Source organism: Thamnophis sirtalis, unplaced genomic scaffold, assembly GCF_051295495.1.
Source record: "Thamnophis sirtalis isolate CommonGarterSnake01/CBP01778 unplaced genomic scaffold, rThaSir2_p1.2 scaffold_14, whole genome shotgun sequence".
Taxonomy (NCBI): Eukaryota; Metazoa; Chordata; class Lepidosauria; order Squamata; family Natricidae; genus Thamnophis; species Thamnophis sirtalis.
This window is the reverse complement of record NW_028261394.1, coordinates 28,047,687-28,067,952: the sequence shown is the minus strand read 5'-3', so window position 1 is coordinate 28,067,952 and position 20,266 is coordinate 28,047,687. Positions and strand designations below refer to the sequence as shown.

The 20,266-nt window shown below is 43.4% G+C and overlaps 1 protein-coding gene across 2 annotated transcripts in view; it reads left to right on the top strand.

Annotated features, from left to right (window-relative positions):
• Window positions 1–20,266, top strand: part of HSF4 (heat shock transcription factor 4) — a 39,620-nt gene that overhangs the window by 17,332 nt on the left and 2,022 nt on the right. The window contains exons 3-11 of one of the 2 annotated variants that reach the window (XM_087728659.1): window positions 4,050–4,177; window positions 6,110–6,234; window positions 10,567–10,642; window positions 12,344–12,384; window positions 14,198–14,297; window positions 16,231–16,352; window positions 17,199–17,417; window positions 19,033–19,138; window positions 20,024–20,089. In XM_087728659.1, coding sequence (XP_087584785.1) covers window positions 4,050–4,177; window positions 6,110–6,234; window positions 10,567–10,642; window positions 12,344–12,384; window positions 14,198–14,297; window positions 16,231–16,352; window positions 17,199–17,417; window positions 19,033–19,138; window positions 20,024–20,089 — 983 coding nt within the window. Of the gene's footprint in view, window positions 1–4,049; window positions 4,178–6,109; window positions 6,235–10,566; window positions 10,643–12,319; window positions 12,385–14,197; window positions 14,298–16,230; window positions 16,353–17,198; window positions 17,418–19,032; window positions 19,139–20,023; window positions 20,090–20,266 lie in introns of both variants that reach the window. The other variant, XM_087728658.1, reaches the window with a different exon arrangement.

Here is a 20,266-nt window from a genome sequence, read left to right as displayed (position 1 = left end):
ACCCTAAATCATTCCGCATTCTTTTTACACTTATCTTAAGATGATCCCAACCGGCTTTCTGTTCTGATAAGCTTTAAACAACGTCAATTTTACCCTCATCCCTTACTTATCTGATGTTTACCACTATCAAATTTATGCTAACGTTAATTTAAAATCTAGCTCAAAGTAGTTTCACCCAGCTTTCCCTTCTGATAAAAATTAGTCCGCTTTTTCTACCGGGGAGAGGTCTCAAGCCCCCATTCAGTCCTCAAGCATTTTGAAATGTCTAAATTCTCGATCTCCGTTTTTCTACTTCTCCGAGGGAGGAGGGGCTACCCCCTCCATCTTGCAACCACATGGCCAACCGCTCGGCTTCTCCTTCCGCTTGTCTCTCCACTCTTCCAAACGCGTCAGGAAGTCCCGCCTTCAGAATCCTACAATAGAAATCTTGAGCCTCCGAAACAGAGTTAAGACGAAATCTTTGATTCTCAAATGTAACTGTGATACCGGCAGGGGCCTCCCATCTGTATCGAATCTGTTGGCTCCTAAGCTCCTTAGTTAAAAAGGCGTAATCCCTTCTTGCTGTCAGCATCTGAGAAGGAATATCTTTAAAAACAATCAGGTCTTGGCCTTCAACTCGGAGCCTGTTATTATGAAATTTTTGCACGATCGCATTTCTAGATTCTTTTGTAGAGAAATGTATAATTATGTCCCTCGGGAGCTGTCGCTGTTCCGCTATCAATGAGTTCTGGCGATAGATTTTCCGAATCTGCCAATCAAAGTTAAGTCCCGGGCTTCCCAGCGCATGGCTGAAGGCTTCAGCAAAGGTTTGTTTCAAATTCTCTTGCTCCTTTTCACGGAATCCCCTGACCCTTATCGCAGATGCCTTCCTGTTAAAATTTATCACCATAAGCTGTTTCTCATTGTCTCTAATTTTCTGTTGTAAAATTTCAATATTGGTAGTCAAATTTAAGTTAGCCTTCTCCAGACTTTCCAATTTGTTCTCTATTTCAGCAGAATAATCTGACAGGGCAGACACAGCTGCAAACGTATTCGCCTTCATTTGATTAACTTTAGATTTTAAATCATCATATAATTCCAATACAAATTCCCTGATTTCTGTCTTAAAAGCGTTAAGCATTTTAAGGAGATATTCCTGTGTTAAAAGTTCCCCAGCAGAAGGCACAGGAGACAAAGGCTGTGTTTCTTTAAATTCTTTTGTAGCAAGACGCTTCCTTGACTTGGGTGGCATAATAAATAAGCAAGTAAGCAGAGCTTCGCTCCCCTCTATTTCCAAAAAAGAAAAATTTATTTTGTTAAGGAGCAGTCTGCAGGGAGATAACACCAGCTAAGTACATCAATCATCCACGGAGAGAAATCGCCATTTTGAGGTCTATTTAGACAAAGAAGTCTCTAAGACGAATGGTGCTGGTATTTACGATAGTAATAAAAACATAAATCTCACAGGGGTGGGACCCGCCCGTATCAATTCTAGCTTGAAAAAACTTTGTCTTGTCCTGGGGGGGGGCTAGCCTGTCTGGGGCTGCCAAAAAAAAAAAGGCAGCTGAGAAGAAATGGCTGGAGATAAAAGCTCCGCTTCGGCCGGATCTAATCTCTTTCCACAGCCATAAAAGAAGAAAAAAGGCTGTGGCTTACGATTAGATCCTAACCTACGGGGCTATCCTCCCTGCCCCTTTCTTAGCCAAAAAGGGGTGCTATCTATGATCTTATTTAGATATACAGACCAGATCTCTGAGGAGCTCGGTGGAGCCCTCCTCGGCAACAGGCCACGCCCCCCTGGAATCCAGGGAGGGCTTATTTTCAGGGGAGGGCTTATTTTAGCACATGGGCTCCAAAGCCCGATTGGGCTTATTATCCGGGGAGGTCTTATTTTCGAGGAAATGGGGCATGTCATTGCAAGGATGCTGAAAGGGTCTGAATTTAGATCCCCTATCCATGGGGATGCTGCAGTGGTTGCTGACGTAAAAGCCAGCCATGAGGTCATGTCGACAGCTCTTGAAAATTTGGTAGAATTAGATTTGGCTAGTACTGTAAGAAGAGACTACCAGGGAAACCTAGAAGCAGAAACTGGACTGAGAAATTGGGGGGAAAATATCTTGGATGGCGGCACTGCCATTCGACATTTGGGTTACAGACAAGAAAGCAATAATTTCAGCTTCCCCAATTGGTCTCTGCTCTCAACCCACCTGTCCTGAGTGAGGCTTCCCGAAATCACAAAGCAGACTTCCTTTCCTGACAAAACCCCCTTTTTATTAAGCTAATGTGTATTCTTCTCATTCCCAGCAAACAGCCTTTCAATTTACAACCACCGACCTTATCAGGCTTGGAGGGCTGCCAGACCGATATCTTCCAAATGCTGAGCAAGAAAATACTTGGCAAGGAGTCTCTGAGAGTCACGAACAAAGCTTCACACTAATTAAGGGAGCTAATTGTCTCCTGCAAACTCCCCTCCCCTGTCGCTCCTCTTTTATTTCCTCTGGGAGGGGTCACCGTCTACCTGTATCTTTACTCCTGAGTCGGCCCTTGTTCCTTAGCTGTTCCTTTCTTTTGGCAGCTCTGCGCATGCGCACATTGGGAAGAGGGCTCCCTCTGTTCTTCTGTCCCACTGATCTCCGACTCTGAAGGCAGCTAATAACTGTCGGACAGCCCTGGCCCCCTCTCTGCCTCCGACACAGAGCCCTCATCAGAGCCTTCCCCAGACTCCAGGACTGGCCCATGTTCCCCCCCAACCTCCTCACTGTCCAAGTCTCCTGCCAGCTCCACTGGCCTTAGGTCACAACATCATCCATCTTTTTGGTTGTCAGATTGACGTATTATTCTCATTGTCTTTCTTTGTCATTGTTTATTGTTAATTTTATTGCTCTTACTTCGGTTTATTTTTCATTTTTCCTCCTTTTTATTATTGCAAGCTGCCTAGAGTAGCCCCCAGGGCGAAATAGTTGGCAAATAAATTTAACAAATAATAATAATGACATGAATTGAGTTAAGTCTACCGAGTCCCTTGAGGTCGATCTGGATTTGAGTGATGCTTGTTTTCTTTAAGTAGACTGATTACAGGTCGTCCTCACCTTACAACAGTTCATTTAGTGGCCATTCAAAGTTACAACAGCCCTGAAAAGAGTGACTTATGACTGTTTTTCAAACTTACAACCGTTGCATTATCCCCTTGGTCACGTGATCAGAATTCAGTTGCTTGGCAACTGCTTCATACTTATGACGGTTGCAGTGTCCCAGGGTCAGGTGATCCCCTTTTGAGACCTTCTGACACGCAAAGTCAATGGGGAAGTCAGATTCACTTAACAACGGTGTTACTAAAAACTGCAATGATTCACTTAACAACCATGGCAAGAAAGGTTGTAAAATGGGGCAAAACTCACTTAACCAATGTCTAAAATACACCATCAAAGCTAGATATAATCAGAAAAGTGTTGGCCTGTGCGGAAGCAGATAGGCTCACTCTTGAACTTAAAAATAAAGGGGAATCAGAATATTTTGAAGTCTGGAATAGATTTTTATGACTGGTATAAGACAAGGTGACAAGACTGGAACAAACTGTATATACTGTGATTGGACAGAAGGATTGATGATGTATTAAGTAGGCTAATTGTCAATAGTTGTGACTAGTTGTATATAATGTTAATGTATAGTTACTCTGACTTCGCAGTACTGCATTGTTTTAAATGTAAAAATAATAAAAATATATTGAAAAAGAAGAGAAAAAACAAAGTCCAGTTGCTTTTTGAAAAAGCACCTTGGCGACATCCATGACTTAGATGATTGAGAATCTCTGGAGACATCCCAGACAAATTCATATCCAGTCTTGCTCTGTTGTTTTTCTCTGCACTGGGGCAGTGAATAATTCCCTATACAGTAATTCTTCCTCTCTTTATCAAATGCTGCAAGAGGAAAGTAGCTTAGTTCTTGCACAGATATAGTCCTCAACTTACAACCACAAGATGAACCAGAACCTTTGTCACTGTAAGCTGCCTTGTTGTTAAGTGGAACGTTGTGTAACCTCCACTCCTCTTTCTGCTCCCTGTTGCATGTAGACGGGTTTAGGAAAGTGGTGAACATCGAGCAAGGTGGACTTGTGAAGCCCGAACGTGATGATACGGAGTTCCAGCATCTTTATTTCCTACAAGGACATGAGCATCTTTTGGAGCTCATCAAAAGGAAGGTAGGGGATGCCTTGTTGACATTCATCAAAATTCACCTGGGAATTTGTCTAAAGTTCCATTTTTTCCAATTGCAATGTGGTTGCCTTGTCAGAGTCTCCATTTCCCCAGCTGGGAATTGGCTCCCTTTGGAATTTTGGGAGTATCCTGTGTTTGGACAAAGGAGTGGTTCATGTTTGATTCCATCTTTCCGAGGTCGGTAAAATGAGGACCCAGATTATTGGCAGATATAGGCTGACTCTGTATGGTGTGGTGGCCTACAGGTGGAGCTCTCACCTCACAATCAGGAGGCTGGGAGTTCAATCCTAGGTAGAGGTAGATATTTCTCTCTCTCTCGGTATGATGAGAATATATCTGCTGAACAAAACTCCGCATTGGCAACAAGTAGGACATCCGGCCACTCTGTTAGCTCCATCCAGTTGCCAAGACTCCATCCTGCAAGGGATTGTGGGGTCGTTAAAAGAAGACAACTGTGTTTGGACAAAACAGCAGCCGTGAAAAGAGATTTTATTTTTCACACACACACACAAAAAGCTACCGTTGGATAGTGTGGCCAGTTCCCGTTTCCATTTATTGCAGGGAAGTAAAGTTGCATTGGCAGCACACCAGCACTTCCCTTTGTATACCCAGAGTGGGCAGGGCCAAACATTTCAGCTCTATTGTTTACTTGATGGGAGGGCTGGAAGGATTTTAAGATAGCTTCCTTAACACTTACATATTCCACATCCTTCAAAGAGACCAAATCCATTTAGGTCTTTAACCATTAAGCTGAAGGAAGGTCTTCCTGAGAGGAGATGCTCTTCCCCTCTCCAATGTACATTCCAGCCTGCTCTGTTGGGCCTGACAGTGGGACATATTCCAGCAAAACAATGTTGGGATTGTGAGCTGGCACCTTTCAGGGGTATTTTTCCCCCCAACATTTTTTATTTTTTATTCTCTTACATACCATTTTAAGTATTACATTCACATAATTGTTATTCTTCTTTACATTTGTCATTCTTATACATTTATTATTTCGTTTAATAGGTTATAATATACAGTTTGGGTTGCTTTATTTACCATCCCTTCCGCCTGTTGTAACACCACCTTGTTTTCCCTTCCTTTTCTTCCTTCCTCCCTTCTCTACTTCCTTCCTTTCTCCTCTCCTTCCCCTTCCTTCTTCCCTTACCTTTTTCCTACTCCTACTCTTACTCTTACTCTTCCTACCCTCTCTCCTTCTCTTCTTTTCCCTTCCACCCTCCTCTCCTTACCTCTTTCTTCTTTTCCCCATCTTTCTTTCATTCTCTCATCCTCTCTCCCTCTCTTTTTCTGTTGTAGGTGTCACTTTCAAATCTCAGTTTATGTTTTCTTGGGGTGGTATTTCCACAAGCCCAGATATATTTTGGTATCATTTCTTATTCCCTTACCTTCGCTAATCTATCCTAACTATGTTTTTTCCCCTTTATATCTTGCTCTTGAATATATACTTGCATATTTAATATTTTCTTTTCTGTTTTCCCCTTCTTCCTTCCCTTTTCCATTTAATAGTGCATTGTCTGTGTTCTGTATCTTCTCACTTTCTTTTCTAGCTTCCTTTCTCTAGCCAATCATAAAATCTTCCCCATGTCTTGAAGTACACCAATTCCTCTTTATCCTTATTTTCAGTGTCAACCTATTCATCTCTTTCAGGGGCATTTTCCTAACATCTAAATGCGAGGGTCTCCAAACATGGCTACTTTAAGACATGTGGACCTCAACTCCCAGAATTCCTCATGGCTGGCTGAGGAATTAGGAAACTTGAAGTCCATAAGTCTTAAAAGTTGCCAAGTTTGGAGACCCCTGATCTAAAGTTTGGGGGACACCAAACAGCTGTAGATATGATGATCCACCTTTTTTTTGGGGGGGGGGAACTGGGTTTGTTGCTCTTCTCTTCCTCCTCCTCTTTGTTCTTTCAGGTATCTGTGGTGAAAAGTGAAGAAACCAAGATGCGCCAAGAAGACCTCAGCCGGCTCTTGTATGAGATCCAAGTCCTCAGGAACCAGCAGGAGATGATGGAGTGTCAAGTTCAGGATGTGAAACAGTAAGTCCACCTCCTGGCCTTCAAACGTGGCATTTAACTCATGACTTCATGGCATGCAACATCAGCTTGGGACAGGGGTGAAATCCACTTACTGTCAACTTGTAAACGTTTTCCATGACTATTATCAAGTTGACAGGGGAAAGGGAGGGAGAATTCCATGCATACCTTCGACCAGAATTGGATCTCAGATTTCTACAACAGGCCATGTGAGGCGAGAAAGTTCACAGCCTGCTGCAGCACCTCTTGGTGGATATGATTTATGACACAGACTGAGGGGAGGGGAGGCACAGGGGTAAAGTTCAGATACCATTAACTGGAAATCAGATTCAGCTCTGCAGAAGAACGTGCCAAAACGTTGCTCCTAGTAAATGATTGCATTTCTTTTGAACTTTGTCTCGAGGCTCATAAATTAATTAGGGCATTTTTTGTAAACTTCACACTTACCTTTGCTACTGGTTCTGTAGCAATGTGAGCACATGTGCCTGCAATGTGAGCAAGGCGCCTCACCTCCGCACATGCACAGAGCATCAAAAATGGACGTAATGACGTCTGGGCGGAGCCTGCTACCGAGCACGCCTGCAAAGGTAAGCAAACAGCGAGGTGGGGGAATCTGCTGTGCCACGAGATTTAAATTAGCTAGAAAGCAGGAAATCCTGTTTTCTTAGCTGATTTAAATCCCATGTCACAGCTGATTGTTTGAAAAACCGGTTCGCCCAAACCAGTAGAACCGGTAGCATTTCACCCCCGGCTTGGGGATAGCACCCAGCCTCCACCATGGGCAGCATCTCCAAAGGCCAATAGAAGTGGCCTAAGTGGAGATCGCTGCACATCAAATAGAACCAAAACCGGAACTATTTCTATTAGGAATAATAAAGGGGATGTCAGGCGTCCCTCCATCAATAACCAAGAAAGCAAACTCCCAACTCCATTGTTCATGGAATTAAAATACTTTTACTGGTTATGAAAATATAGCAGCGAAAGTAAAGCAAGACCTGAGCAAGGAAGGCGCGAACAAATACATATCAAATGATAACCCAGCCCCCTCCCTCAAACGACCCCACCCCAGTGTCCAATCTGCAACTCCCTTAGGTGTCATGTGGGTTGCATCTCCAGACAACATCATTACATTGGTATGCAGGACGGTTGGCTTTGACCAGGCCCAAACACTGGCCTCCAGCCACCAGCATGCGCAGAAGATGGTGAGAAGAAAACTCCCTTTTCCATTCACTCCTGTGCCATTTATTGCCATTTCCCGTTTCTATGGCAGCCGATAGTAAGTAAGCGAAGCAGAGGCTGACGGGGGAATTATGAGAAAAGTATCAAATACCTAATTCTACACATAATTATGGCAGAAAGAATCTCCTATGCACAGAATTGGAAATAAACACATACCAACGGAAGAAAATGTAATAAAAAAAATATTGGAATGCGCTGAAATGGATAGGCCACAAAAGAGCTAAAGGACAAGAGGAATCTGAAGTATGGGACTTATGGTATAATTGGCTAGAGGAAAGAGTGGGGGGGGGGAATGGAAAGCAATAAAGAGAAGAAGAAAGGTCAAGAAACTACAAAACAAATACAAAACCGGAGAATAAATAAGAGGTGGAAGTACAAAATAGACTGTAGACAAAAATAGTATGAAATAAGAAACATAAGAGGATTGCATGCATATAAAGGATGTTATATATGGAACTAATAGAAAAGATATATGAAACAAAATATGCATGTGTGTATGTGTGTGTATGTATGTATGTATGTATATATGTATATATGTGTGTATACGTGTGTATACGTGTGTGTACGTATGTATACGTATGTATGTATGTATGTATGTATATATGTGTGTGTATGTGTATATATGTGTATATGTGTATACGCGCTCTACATGGGGCAGCCCTTGAAGAGCATTCGGAGACTTCAGCTTGTCCAGAACGCAGCCGCGCGAGCGATTGTGGGTGCACCCCGCTACACCCACATTACACCTATCCTCCGCGAGCTGCACTGGCTGCCTATTGGACTCCGGATGCGCTTCAAGGTGCTAGTCGTTACTTTTAAAGCCCTACATGGTATCGGACCTGGGTACTTGAGAGACCGCCTCCTGCCAATTACCTCCCTTCGACCAATTAGATCCCACAGATTAGGCCTCCTCCGGATTCCATCAGCTAGCCAGTGTCGACTGTCGACCACCCGGAGGAGAGCCTTCTCTGTGGCTGCTCCGGCCCTCTGGAACGAACTCCCCGTGGAGATTCGGACCCTCACCACCCTTCAGGCTTTCCGCAAAGCCGTCAAGACCTGGCTGTTCCGGCAGGCCTGGGGCTGATGAGTTCCCAGCCCCACTCCAATTTGTTGTGGCTGTTGAGGAGTTTTTTAAATCTGTTTTTGTGTATTTTGTTGTTGTCTTGTTTTGTTTTCTTTGTATTCCCCCCTTTCCCTATCGGTTTCTAAGCCGCCCTGAGTCCCTTTGGGAATAGGGCGGCATGCAAGTTTAATAAACTGAAACTGAAACTGAAACTATATATGTATATACATGTATATACATATATATACATATGTACATACATACATACATACATATATATATATATACACACACATACACACACATATACATATACACATATATACATACATATACATACATGTGTATATATGTGTATATATGCGTATATATATATACATATACGTACACGTACACACACACACACACATATATATAAGAGAGAGAGAGACAGAGAGAGACAGAGACAGAGAGAGTTAAGATTTACATATACAGACAAAGGAAACACAATGGGTATGTAAATATACATACATACATACACACATACATATACATATGTGTGTGTGTATATATATATGTATATGTATATGTATATATATGTATATACATACATACATACATACATACATACATACATACATATATATAGAGAGAGAGAGACAGAGAGAGAGAGAGTTATATAAGATTTACATGTACAGACAAAGGAAACACAATGGGTATGTAAAAGATGTAAAATGTGTTGCAAAGATAATGTGATTGTATAAACAAAATAAAAAAAAATCTAAAAAAAGAATAAAACAAGTGGCCTAAATAGAAGTTCATTGCAGGGCTGACAATGGAGACTTGAGTTTCTGGTACTTGGTGTCAGGAAGAGCTACTGTCTAAGCCAGGCTTGACAACTTTAAGACTTGTGGACTTCAACTCCCAGAATTCCCCAGCCAGGGTTGAAAATTCATGGCTGAGGAATTCTGGGAGTTGAAGTCCACAAGTATTAAAGTTTGGAGACTCCTGCAGTCTCCAACCACCTCTCCAAATCGGCTGTTCAGGCAGTCCTTGGCTGAGCCCAAAATTTCTGTGGCTAAGTGAAACATTTGTTAAGTGAGGTTTGCTCCATTTTACCAACCTTCCTTGCCACAGTTGTTCAGTGAATCATTGCAGTTGATAAATTAGTAGCACAGTTGTTAAGTGAATCTGGCTTTCCCCCATTGATTTTGCTTGTCAGAAGGTCACAAAAGTATAAACCAGTTGGCAAGCATCTGAATTTTGCTGCAAAGGTCGTAAGAGTGAAAAACGATCATAAGTCACTTTTACAGTGCTGCTGTAATTTTGAATGGTCACTAAATGAACTGTTGTAAGTTGAGGACTACCTGTATTTGTATACAATCTTTTTCATAGTTAAAATTAAGTAAATAATACCTGACAATAACTGAACCATGTCTATCTAGCCACTGAATTGTACATGGCTGCCACAAGTTATCATGTATTTCAGCCTGCACTACTAAGGAAGTCTTATAAGAGCCGAGGTGGTGCAGTGGTTAGAGTGCAGGACTGCAGGCTACTTCAGCTCACTGCTAGCTGCAGATCAGCAGTTCAAATCTCACTGGCTCAAGGTTGACTCAGCCTCCCATCCTTCTGAGGTGGGTAAAATGAGGACCCAGATTGTTGGGGGCCAATAGGCTGGCTCTGTAATCCACTTAGAGGGGGCTGTAAAGCACTGTGAAGTGGTATATAAGTCTAAGGGCTATTGCTATTGCTTATCCAATCCTTATTCTGTCAGCCAGGAACGATAGCAGTTGAACTGAACTTGTCTAAGCCCTCAGGTTGAGCATAGTTGCATAGAAATATACAAACCTCTAGATTAGTGATAACTAACCTTTTCGGCACTGAAACTGAACCGTGCGAACACACGCACACGGGAGAGACAGAACCCGGAAGAGCAGCTGGCAATGGCACGCCTGCCCAAAGAGAGGGCTTTGTGTGCCACCTCTGGCTCTAGATGGTCTTGAGGAGCCCCAGTCAACTGTGTGTTAGAGCGATTACTCTTCTATTTTCAGGCAGAATGAAGTTCTGTGGAAGGAAGTTCTTTGTCTCCGGCAAAATCACTTGCAGCATCAGAAAGTGATCAACAAGGTAATGAGGGGATTGAGACAGATGGAGCACCCTTGAGACAGATTCTCAACCTCTGGTGGGCTTCCGTTTGGGATTGCTTAACCATGCTTTCTTTGAGTAGATGTACGAGAAGAGAAGGCAGGGCGGTGGGAGGGGAGTTAAGCATGTCATCAGCTTAGAATCATTACATTCCCACAAGTGGTTCAAGTCCAGCCCCTCTTGAATTCCATTGGCTCTTAACCTGGTGCCAATTTGAATTCTACGGCATAGTGCAATTAATATTGCAATATCAGGGATTTTCAATTCAATTGTATAGAATGTGAAGGATGCGTGGTTTTTTTTTAAAGGTACACTGTACACTGAAAATGGCATTTAATTTCACTGTACAAGGTGTAATGATAAAGTAAACTAACTAATTTAGAACTTTAAAGCCCTTTAAACATGTTTAAAGCCCTCCTGATAAGTTGAGCCAGTTTTCAGAAAACATTTTTCCCAGCCTTTGTGAGGGGCAGCTCATCCCTTGCCAAAATGCCATCTTGATATGATATGCTTATGATAAAAGAGAGGGGTTTTCCCTCCAAACACTGAGATAGGGTAAAGATGGGGTGGTGCATCGTTTTGCATGTTGCATCAAATGCGTTTGATGATGGAGTCAGATTTTCCTGCATTTGTTTTTCTTTGCTATTTCTTTTTTGCACAGTTTTGTTTTTATAATCTGGGCTGTGAGCTGCCTGTGGCTCTGATTTTAAAAGGGGCAACTCTACTAGTATTATAAATAAATGTGTGTCTGCCTTGGTGCAAATGTCAACTCTTTGGAAGTCTTAATGTTCACTTGCAGAATTTAGCTTAAACCAAAAGTATCTCAGCCCCTCTCATCCATCCACACAGGCTTGTCTATGGGATAAACCAGGCTTTTCAATTCATGCTGGCTGGGATTTCCAGGTGTTTCCAGGTGTATCCTGGAGGTGTGGGTGCACTATTGCTGAAGGTCCCAAAGCTGCTTCCCCCCCCCAAAAAAAGACAACTGGACTTTCTTGTTTTTTTTTTCCTTTGAAAATATTTTGCTTCTCATCCAAGAAGCTTCTTCAGTTCTTCCGCTTAGAACTAAAGAAGCTTCTTGGATGTGAAGCGAAACATTTTCAAGGGGAAAAAATTAAGAAAATCCAGTTGCCTTTTGAAAAAAAAAAGACCACTTTTGGGTCAACCTGGGGGATTGAGAATCTCTGTAGATGCTAACTCTGGAGGTTTCCAAGAATATACTGGACAACCGGTTGACTAGGATGGCATAAGGCTCCTGCCTTGGGCAGTGGGTTGGACTAGAAGACCTCCAAAGTCCCTTCTATCCCTAAGGTAAAGGTTCCCCTCGCATATATGTGCTAGTCGTTCCCGACTCGGTGCTCATCTCCGTTTCAAAGCCGAAGAGACAAGGCTGTCCAAAGGCGTCTCCGTGGTCATGTGGCGGCCATTCTGCTCATTCCATTACGCAGCGCTAGTGATTCGAACCGCCGACCTGCTGATCTTTCTGATCTTAGCCACTGAAAATCTATGAAATCCTGGGAAATACAGTTTGGGCAAAACAGGTGCCATCTTAGGTGGCTATTCGAAGGTTGTCCCTGCAAGCAGAAAGGGGGGGGACCCCAGGGGATTCACCGAGGGAGGCTGCCTTATTGTCTGCTGACTGAATATTTTCCCCAACAGCTGATTCAATTTCTGTTTGGCCAGCTCCAGTCCAGTCCCAGCAGCCCTGGGATCAAGAGAAAACGGTGAGTAGCCTCATGTGATGCCTACGTGGTCAAGGAACTCTTGTGGGGAGGGGGGGGCTTCTCTTCCCTTGCAAAGTGTGGAGCTGTTTCAAAGGGCAGAACTGGTCATGGGACTCGGGCACCCTGGTGACCAGGATCTGAACAGGGGTGGAATTGATGAGTCAGAGCTGCTGATTCAGGGACCTTGGACATCCACCCAGTCAGCTGCTGCGGACTTTGTTTGGAAGCCTGCTGGGCTGAGGGACAGGAGACCAATGCCGAAGGGTTGCAGGCAAGCTGCTTCCCAAAACCCACCCCATCCCACTCCTAGCTCTGGGGGGGGGGGGTGAGGGAGATCTACCTGCATTGGATTGAAATGAGGTCACTTTCAGGGGCTTTCCTTTGGGTCCATCTCAGTCACGGGATGCTCTGGGATAGCCAAAGGGGGGGTGGGGTTGGGGAACATGGGGTGTGTGGGAGCAATTTATCCATCCTTCTCTAACCATCGTTGAAGGAAAAGAGATTGGATGAGCACTCAACCTTGTTGTAAGTGGAAGAAGTCCCCCCCCCCCTCCAACTTGGCAAGTTTAAGATGAGTTGACTTCTACCCTCAGAATTCTCCATCCAGCATGTTTTAAGGTGTGCGCTTCAATTCCTAGAATTCCTCAGCTAGCATGTTTTAAGGTAGGGACTTCACTTCCCTGAATTCCCCAGCTAGCATGTTTTAAGGTAGGGACTCCAGTTCCCAGAATTCCCCAGCTAGCAGGTTTTAAGGTAGGGACTTCACTTCCCAGAATTCCCCAGCTAGCATGTTTTAAGGTAGGGACTTCACTTCCCAGAATTCCCCAGCTAGCATGTTTTAAGGTAGGGACTCCAGTTCCCAGATTTCCCCAGCTAGCATGTTTTAAGGTATGGACCTCACTTCCCAGAATTCCCCAGTTAGCATGTTTTAAGCTAGGGACTTCAATTCTCAAAATTCCCCAGCTAGCAGGTTTTAAGGTAGGGACTTCAATTCCCAGATTTCCCCAGCCAGCAAATCCATCCATACCTAGGCTATGTACATACAGTCTGTAAACCTCATTCATAAATTTACAAATAGGATTAAGTCTTCCATTTACTGAATAAACAAAAGAACAAGAACATAGATTTATGGTGTTATAAAGGCACCAGGCTAAAAACCAGGAGACAGTGAGTTCTAGACCCATCTTATGTACAAAGCCGGATGGGTGACCTTGGGCCAGTTTCTTTCCTTCAGCCCTAAGAAACAAACAAGGGCAAACCTCTTCCACAAACTTGCCAAATCCAGATGATCCCTGGGAGTCAAGACTAACTTGAAGGCACCATAAATAAATGTATATATATATATAAATATATAAATATAAATGGCTGTGTGTGTCTGTGTGTGTGTTCCATTATAACTTTGGAACGCCTCGAGAAATTTCAACCAAACAGTACACAGATGACTTACTCTCTGGAAAAAATTACTGTGGGGGCAAGACCCCCCCTAACACCCCTCGGATGTGTGTGTGTGTTCTGTTAAGATACAGCCTATTGTGCCTTAAAATGGCTTCTACTGTACTGCCGTAAAATGGCCTCTACTGTACAGCGCAGTGGAGTTGCCATGGTAATGGCCTCATAGTACTCCACAAGGGGGCTCCCTCTGGTAAGGGGGGAAAACCTAAGCTTAGAAATTACGTTTGGTCCGGACATTTCCCTCCCTATAAATAAATACTTGGGCAATGCCAAGTGGTCAGCTAGTTTGTGATAAATCTGTGGGAGCCAGACATCCGGATGTGGGGGTTTAAACTGCTTTGCTTCCTTATCTGCCCACTAGGCCTCTCATGCTGGATGATGGGAGCTCTGCCCCACAGGTGGCCAAATTCAGAAGGCCTCTGCCCGTGGATCCCTTTCACGAGCCTTGCTACATTCAGTCTGTAAGTTTGGGGTCACGATGCCTCCAGTCTTTGGTTTCTAAGCTGCTCTCGTTTTGCCTGGCAACTGATTTGGGAGGTCAATCAGCTCTTGGTTGGCTTGCGGCCGGGGATTTGAGGAGAGGCTTCTTGGTTTGAAGCAATATCGTTTGTGGGATTGTAATGGTCTGCGAGAATGACCCCGGGAGGTGGAGGGAGATGTGTGTGGAACATGCCTCAGCCTACAGAAGGAAGGAGGGCATGGGAAGCGTTTGAGAAGAGACTCTTCCTAATTTTCCAGAAAGTAAACGGAAAGAGGGGAGGAGTGCTTTCAGTTCCAATAGAAGAGAATGTGCGTAGCTCAGGGTTGACCTGAGGAATCCTTCGGACTCTCTCTGAGCTTGGGGGTTTTCTTGCAGACGTTTCATGACCCAGCTAGGTAACATCATCAGTGCTAGAAAGGAGTGAGGCTTGCTCTCTGGTTACATACAGTAGCCTGCCTGTTGGTGTTGATGGGAGTGTTGTTTTTGTCTTGGTAGTTCCTTGATGAGGCTGTTGTTTACTGTTTGATTGTTTATCTGTAAGGCTGTGAGCAACCTTCATGAAGGAACTACCAAGAAGAAAACGACAGATAGATAGATATCATAGATAGATGATAGATGATAACAGATGATAGATAGATAGATAGATAGATAGATAGATAGATAGATAGACAGACAGACAGACAGACAGACAGACAGACAGACAGACAGACAGACAGACAGACAGACAGACAGATAGATGATAATAGATGAAAGATAGATAATGTAGATAGATGATAGATGATAGATGGTAATAGATGATTGATAGATGATAGATAGATGATAGATAGATTTCGTAGATAGATAATAATAGATGATAGGTAGATAATAGATGATTCATAGATAGAGAGAGATATATCATAGATGATGATAGAGATAGATAGATAGATAGATAGATAGATAGATAGATAGATAGATAGATAGATAATTAATGATAGATATATATTGTAGATAGATGATAATAGATGATAGGTAGATAATGATCGATAGATAATGATATATATATAATAGATGATGATATAGATAGTTAAATAATAATAGATATAGATAGATGATAATAGATGATAGGTAGATAATAGATGATAGATAATGATAGATATATATCATAGATAGATGATGATAGTTGATAGATAGAGATAGATAGATAGAGATAGATACAATACAATACAATAAAATACAATAGCAGAGTTGGAAGGGACCTTGGAGGTCTTCTAGTCTACCCCCCTGCCTAGGCAGGAAACCCTATACCATTTCAGACAAAGGGCTATCCAACATCATCTTAAAGACTTCCAGTGTTGGGGCATTCACAACTTCTGGAGGCAACTTCTGTTCCACTGATTAATTATTCTCACTGTCAGTAAATTTCTCCTCAGTTCTACATTGCTTCTCTCCTTGATTAGTTTCCACCCATTGCTTCTTGCCCTGCCCTCAGGTACCCTATGATAGATAGAGATAGATAGATAATGATAGATAGATAGATATCATTGATAGATGATGATAGATGATATAGATAGGGAGAGATAGAGATAGATAGATAGATGGATGGATGGATGGATGGATGGAGGGAGGGAGGGAGGGAGATAGCATGTCTGTATGTGTGTTATGTATGTTTACTTTTGAGAGCAGACAACAGAGTTTCATTTTTATTATGTTCCAGTGTACCCACATTAAAAAATGACAACAAAACCTATTTTAACTCTTTCAAAGAGGTTATAAAATTAAGTCAGTCACGTGAATGACCCATTTTACGATTGTCACGACCTATGACCATAATGGGCAGACTCCATTATGGTCATAAGTCAAGGATTACTTATATTCCTCTGGAGCTTCATCAGAATAACAAAAGTTATATCTCTCCCCCCCCTTGCTGTTTCTAGCCATCCGCAGAGCCTGCCTCGTGTTTAAACAGCCCTGTCCCAAGAGGGACCATCATTTCTGATGTTCCTGAAGCTGCCCAACCTACTTCAGTGGCTTTACAGCTGCCTCCTGACAGTGAGAGGTAAATAATTAAATGAAAATAGTGGGGAAATGAGGGGGGGGAAAAATAAAATAAATGTTGGGGGGGGGAGAGAAAAAACATGGACTTCTAACTCTTTTTAGCCCAGGAAACTAAGCCTTAACTTTTTACTTTTACATACTAATATTTATTAGTCATGTCTGTAACAACAAACTTATCAGCATGACCCAAAGTCACAGTTTCATTTGTTGCCACCCGGAGCACAAAATCCAGAAGTGATTTCCAAATAGAAATTAAGTTGGTGTTGTGGCCTGCCAGCAGCCAGCAGAGCTGGCAGCAGATTCGGACAGTGAGGAGGTTGGGGAGGAACATGGGCCAGTCCTGGAGTCTGGGGAAGGCTCTGATGAGGGCTCTGTGTCGGAGGCAGAGAAGGGGCCAGAGCCCTATGCCAGTTATCAGCTGCCTTCAGAGTCAGACATCAGTGAGGCAGACGAACAGCTGGAGCCTGTTCCCAGTGTGCCCATGCACAGAGTTGCCAGGAGAAAGGAACAGCTAAAGAACAGGGGTTGACTTGGGAGTGAGGCCACAAGTGGATGATGAATTCCCCCCCCCCCACAAGAGGAAATAAAAGAGGAGTGAAAGAGGGGTGGAGTTTGGTCACTGATCTCCGACTCCAAAGGCAGCTGATAACTGTTGGACGGCCCTGGCCCCCTCCTCTGCCTCTGATGGAGAGCCCTCCTCAGAGCCTTCCCCAGCCTTCAGGACTGGCCCATGTTCCTCCCCAACCTCCTCACTGTCCGAGTTTGCTGCCAGCCCCGCTGGCCACTGGTGGGCCACAACAGGAGCAAAGAAAGGCAGAACATGGAGAGGACTTATTTCTCGTTCTAGGGAAACCAATCTGTTGCTGATCAAGGAAGAAGCCACTGGTCCGGACAGGAAAGCTGCATTCTCCAGTCCTGCTGTCCCCTTGGTTGGATACAACCCCTGTCCGGAGCCCCCCGTGCTGCCCATTACCGTGGTCCAATCGGTCTTAGATGGGAGGACAAGGTGCGATGATTTGCAGCCCGTGTGTTTGCAGCCCCAGGAAAGACAATCATTTTTGGACAGGTGAGGCACAGGTGTCTGTACCCAGCGTTGTTGAAGATCAATGATGCTCCCTTAGGCTGCAGCAGGCGTGGGTTCCTACTGGATTGGACTGGTTTGGCTGAACCGGCAGTGGTTTGGGGCCTGGGCCGCTGGAACCAGCAGCAAATTTTTTGCGTGCACCGAACTGGCAGTAATGCTGGGAGCAACCTACCCCCGGGCTGCAGTTCTGACAACCCCCTAAACCCTTGTGTTCTTTGGTCCTGCCGGTTGGGACTTATGGAACGGAGTCCAGAACAGAAACATGGATCGCAGGTAGTCCTCAACGTCCAACGGTAACGGAGCCTGCTTATTACACAGCCGTATGCCGTAAGAGTCGTAATGTGGGTCGGTGACATGACTATTTTTTTTAACAACCTGTTTTGCAGTGGTTGTTAAGACAGTCATTATGCTAAAGGGAATCTGCTGTTGTTAAGCCAGTTGTTTACTATGGGTGTGGTTTTGCCGAAACTGTGAATCTAGGACACTGCAAAAACCCATAAATGTATTTGGTGATGTTTGGTCACATGATTACAAAAGGGAGCCCAAAGCAGTGGTAAAATTGAATATTTTTTTTACTACCGGTCCTGTGGGCGTGGCTTGGTGAGCATGGTGTGGCTTGGTGGGCGTGGCAGGGGAAGGATACTGCACAATCTCCATTCCCCCCCCCCCACTCCTGAGGCCAGCCACAGGTGGAATTTGCCGGTTCTCCGAACTACTCAAAAGTTTCTGCTACTGGTTCTCTGAAATACTCAACATTTCCACTAGCGGTTCTCCAGAACTTGTCAGAACCTGCTGGATTTCACCCCTGCCCTGAACCCTAAGAATTTCAAATCTGGGTCATAAGTCCCCCTTTTCTGACCAGTTGTAACTTTGAATAGTTGCCAAGTTATCAGCCATAACCTGAAGGCTGCCTGCAGAACTTTGGGGTTGCCCTCTGTATATTTTTATATGAGATGACCTCAAAATCCTGGATTTAAAGCTTACTGCTGCTTTCTCTCTTGTCCTAAACTGCTGGAGATCATCCCGCTTACATGTTGAGATTTTGTAAGCTTTTGGTAAGCTCTTACATGAGAATGCTCCTATTTCATGCTAGAGTACTGAAACCTTGCGAGTTCTAGATTTGACATCTGGGAACTGGTGAAATTTCAGGAGAGAATGCTGAAATATACATGGGATTTGGTGATTTTGCAGGGAGTTGGCGAGGATGCCACAAAGAGGAGGGGGTCAACTTATTTTCCAAAGCACCAGAGGGCAGGACAAAAAAACAATGGTTGGAAACTAATCAAGGAGAGAAGCAGCCTGGAATTAAGGAAAAAATTCCTAACAGTGAGGACAATTAACCAGTGGAACAGCTGGCCTCTAGAAGTTGTAGGGTCTTCTTACTGGGGTTTTTAAGAAGAGACTGGACAGTCACATGTGTGAAATGGTGTGTGTATGTGTGTGTGTGTGTGTATGTATGTATATGTATATGTATATGTATATGATCTCCTTGAGCAGGGGGCTGGACTAGAAGACCTCCAAGGTCCCAGCTCTATTCGGATTGATCTGAAGGTCTGAATTTGTTTCTAAACAACTGTCTTTTTTTGTGTTTCTTCAGAACAGTCATTCCTGATCTCTGGGACGGGGCTGATCTGAATTTGGAAGGCTTTCAGATCTTTCTAAGAAATCCACAGTACAGTCTGGAAACTAACAGATCTTTGGAGGTAAATTTCCTACGCTCGCTGGATTAATTATGGGAGTTGAAGTCCCACATGACTTAAAACTGTCAAGTTTGGAAAACATCAGGTTAGAGACATCCAGGAGAGGGTTTAAAAAAAAACCATGGCTGTCCTATCTGTGTGATTAAAGGTAGTCCTTGACTTTTGGCCACAATTCAGCCCGAACATTCTGTCATTAAGCGAGATATTTCTTAAGTTTGCCCCATGTTACGACCTACCTTGCCACAGTTGTTAAGTGAATCACTGCAAGTTGATAAGTTAGCAACCTGATTCCTAAGGGAATCCGGCTTCCCCATTGCCTTTGCTTGTTAGAAGGTCGCAAAAGATGACCACCTGACCTTGGTACACAGCAACAGTCATAAGTATGAACAAGTGCCAAGCATCTGAATTTTGATCACCATGGAAATGCTTCAAAGGTCGTAACTGTGTGCTGTGGTCCTTTTAGGGCCTAACACATTGAAAAATGTGTCTAGCAAATGTGGGAAATGTAACCAAAAAACAAATTAAGAAGGGGATTTTTATGATAGTAGGTTACTTTTCAGCTTAAGAATAGATAAAATAATGAATATGGCTGTAAATTTAATTGTTACTGCACAAAATATTTGTACCCAGATGACACCCTTGTTTATGGTATGTTTGTATTAAATAAAGTAAAAAAAAAACACTTAAAAAAAAGAAAAGTTTGTGCGTGTAAAAAGAATGGAGAAAGGATCCAAATAAAAACATTTTGCTCCTTGCTGTGCATTTGACCCCAAAGCAAGCTGAGTATCTCTTTCTTTCTTTCTTTCTTTCTTTCTTTCTTTCTTTCTTTCTTTCTTTCTTTCTTTCTTTCTTTCTTTCTTTCTTTCTTTCTTTCTTTCTTTCTATTAGGCCTTCAATCCCATGATCCCGACAAGTGAGTGGACTTTAAATGACGTGGAGGCCGATTTGCCTGGGGTAAGAGACGGACCTGCAGAAGGGGAGACACACACAGATGTGGTATCGCATCCACAGAGAGAGAGCCTCAAGGTCACACAAAGCTTTAGTACTGCTTTAATATTGCACTGGTGAGGCCACACTTGGAATAGTGCACCCAGTTCTGGCCACCACAATATATACAAAAAGATGTTGAGA